The sequence below is a fragment of the Chanodichthys erythropterus genome, chromosome 3, assembly GCF_024489055.1.
Source record: "Chanodichthys erythropterus isolate Z2021 chromosome 3, ASM2448905v1, whole genome shotgun sequence".
Classification (NCBI taxonomy): domain Eukaryota; kingdom Metazoa; phylum Chordata; class Actinopteri; order Cypriniformes; family Xenocyprididae; genus Chanodichthys; species Chanodichthys erythropterus.
Window position 1 is genome coordinate 18,406,343 of NC_090223.1, and position 3,451 is coordinate 18,409,793.

Sequence of the window (3,451 nt, forward strand, 5' to 3'; positions counted from 1 at the left end):
TAAAGTGTTACCAAAATAAAAATAAAGCATTTTTTCATAACTTAAGTCAAGAAACATGAATCAGATTCGATTTTCTATAATGTTTTGTTTCTCAAGAAATATGTTTCAGAGCAGAGTTTTAAAAACTGAAATCCAGAAAAACATATCAGATTAATTTTTGCACATTAATAATTATCAGAGCAGTTTTCCATAATTTAAGTCCAGCAATATGTATCAGCTCAGCTTATGTCCATAAATATGTTTCAGATGAGAGTCCAGAAACATATTTCAGATCAAAGTCTTTATGAATGATGTCCATTAGCGATCGGTCAGTTGGCGCACGAGCATTTGCACTCAGTTATGATGGGATACTGCACCGGTATCCACGCGCACTTGAGCGCGCCTCTCCTCTGAACGCATCTCCACCGCAGGAGCGTGATGTGCGTGGATTTGGCCGGTTTGCACACCATCCCCTCGGGAACCGAACACGAGCGCTTACTGTAGCAGCTCCCCGCGCGGACGAACCGCGGCCAGAAGCGCGAGCCCAGGTCGTTCCACGCGTACAGCACCGGGCAGAAGGAGTAGGACCACAGCCACATCTGCAGCCTGCGCTTCAGCTTCTTACTGGCTTTGCGCTTTTTGCCCCACTGCACGTCAAAGTCCAGGTTCTTGATGTCTTTGGGCATCAGACCGGCGGGGTTCTGCTGGAGATCCAGCTCGTCCAGGTCCTCGTTGCCCGTGTAGCGGTCCTGAGGAGGGCTGATGGAGAGAAAGCGGCTGTCAAAGTCTCCGAGCACGCTTCTCAGCTCGGTCTCGTTTAGATCCTTCTCCCGCGGGTCGTAGATGGGGTCGGGGTCCTCCTTCAGCTCCAGCAGGGGTAAAGTGTCACTCGGGATGGGTCTGAGGAGATAATAGTGCTGACACTGAGCGAAAGACACCAGCAGCAGGTACACGGACACCAAACACTGCTGGAGATCCATGATGATGCGGGAAAGTGTTCGAATGGCACTCGAAGTGAAAATCTCCAGATAGAGATGAGAACTTTATCCAAAGCAAATCCGATGCGCGTGAGAGTTTCGAGCGCTCAGACACCGTCCATATCGCTTATATTTCACATGTGCGTCAAAACTCGGTGTCTTAAGGTCTCCGCGTCTTGCCCAGAGCTGCTGGTTTTCACCAAGGCTGTTAAATGCATTCGCAGCATCACGCTTGAAAGTCCCGCGCGCGATGCATCTGCGTGTCCTTCTCGCCGCGAGCCAAACCTCTGGGAATGCCTCTCTCTCACGCGCGCGCCTCTGATATATACACGCGCAGCCCTGTGATGTAATACATCGGCTCGGTTTTTTGAACGCGAGTTTGTTTGCAGGAGATTCCCCGACACCCCCTCTCACAGCTCAGAGAGGGAGAAAGAGGGAGGCGTGGCTGGAGACGTTCAGGGGGTTGAAGAAGCGACGCCCCCTGTCGGCCTCCTCACGCACGCGCTCTTTGGGTAGAATTTATCCATCTCATTTTTTTATTTAATGGTAGACTTTACTGGCATTATTGCTTTACATACCTAATTGTTAAATATTGCACTGACGAGAACAAAAAAAAAAGGAAAACAAGAATAACAACAACAACAACAATATTTAAACATCATCATCATAATAAAAAAATACAATTAAATTAAAATAAGGTGATTAACAATAATAATGATAATTAATATAAAATAATTTATTGGCATGACTTATAAACATCACAGTGATGAAAATAAATTATTATTATTTATCAAATTGTGTCTCTTTAAATAAATTTAATTATAATTAAATCAGATAGGAAAGATAGGAAAGTTATTTTTTTATTTTTTATTATTTGCTTTTTTTTAAAAGAGGACAATGTACATTCATTAACACAAGAAACAAGTATGTAAATGTGCCAGATTTAGCCATTATGGCTAATTTTCATATGCAGTCCCTGGCGGGTTGATGGTAAACACACACACACACACACACACACACACACACACACACACACACACACACACACACACACACACAAATGTACATACAAAACCAGAAGCAAACAAGAAACCACTATTTATGAAGACATATTTGATTATCCAATAACCACCCTTTTATCATTTTAGAGAAAGAAGCAAAAGATGTAATATATGTTTAAAAAAAGACTGTAAACTATATACAGGGAGCAGTTTCTTGCACATTATAATTTTAGATATAATAATCAAATAAAACAAAAGTCAAAAAAAAAAAAAAAAAAAAAAAACGTAAATTGCACATAAGGCAGGTTTTGCATTAACTTCAAAATCTAATTATAACATTATTATTCCAATTCATTTTTGAAATATAATCATTTACACAGTTACTGTCATGATTGTTTTCAAGACACATTTATTTTAGCACATTAAATAATTAAGACATTACTAATGAGAAACTCTAGTATGGTAATCATGTATTAAATTAAATATTTTTTTATATAATAAGTTTTGCTTTTTAATGGGTATTTTAATAAGGAATTATCATGTTTGGAGTCAAAAGTTTTCATGAATTGTGGTATGTATGGAATGTATGTTTGTGTATGTTGATGTGCAGCAGTTCTCTCACCCAAAACAAATTTCTCCTTAGAGAGACAATAAACGGTACCTTGACCTTGACTAACAGATAAAGTAAATATAATGAATATATAAGCCAATATAGTGCATATATTTAGTGAAATGTTCATTTCTAGTGATCCAACATGCTGTGGACACTAAGGCCCGGTTTCACAGACAGGGCTTAGCCTAAACCAGGATTAGGCCTTAGTTCAATTAGGGCACTTAAGTACCTTTTATAGATGTTCACTAGAAAACCACAGTGTTGGTGTGCATCTTGAGACAAAAAAATGAAACTGACATATTTTAAGATCTGTCAGTACAAGTTGCTTTCAGTTAAAACAGCTCAAACATGCATTTTAGTCTAAGACTAACTTAAGCCTCATCTGTGAAACCAGGGGTATATGACTTGCCTGAGGTAAACGTGAGATATTATTATAAAGGTGCAATATGTAAGAATTTTGCAGTAAAATATCCAAAAACCACTAGGCCAATGTTATATATTTTGTTCACTTGAGTACTTACAATATCCCAAATGTTTCCAACTATCTGTGAATCGTGAGAAAATTGCATTTTAACCAAGGTTCTGGGACGTGTGAGGAGTCGCCTGTTGATTGCGTCATACCCGCTGTAATGAGAAGGGTGGGCGAGAGCAGTGAGGAAATGGCGCGAGGCCAGTGACATGAGAGATAATGAGCTCCACCTGCGAGGCACACCGGCCTTGAGTCTCTCACAGAGGAGCTCCAGAAGCATAAAAGGAGGAGCGACGACAGTGGACCAGAGAGGACCAGTGCTGGATATTATTTTATGTTTTGTTATGTTTGTGTGGCCGGCAGACGTCCGCAAGGGTCTGCCAGCATTACTTTCATTTTGTATTTGTTTATT

The 3,451-nt window shown here is 40.3% G+C and overlaps 1 protein-coding gene across 1 annotated transcript; it reads right to left on the reverse strand.

The window, feature by feature from the left end:
- Positions 1-209: 209 nt before the first annotated feature.
- nog1 (noggin 1) lies at positions 210-959 on the reverse strand. The gene has a single exon (XM_067371089.1). It carries the CDS (start codon positions 957-959, stop codon positions 309-311), a length of 651 nt encoding a protein of 216 aa, XP_067227190.1. The 3' UTR covers positions 210-308.
- Between the last annotated feature and the right edge of the window lie 2,492 nt (positions 960-3,451).

What these genes read in the sequence shown, in the direction of transcription:
- nog1 (XM_067371089.1), bottom strand. Translation starts at nt 959, where the DNA reads ATGGATCTCCAGCAGTGTTTGGTGTCCGTGTACCTGCTGCTGGTGTCT.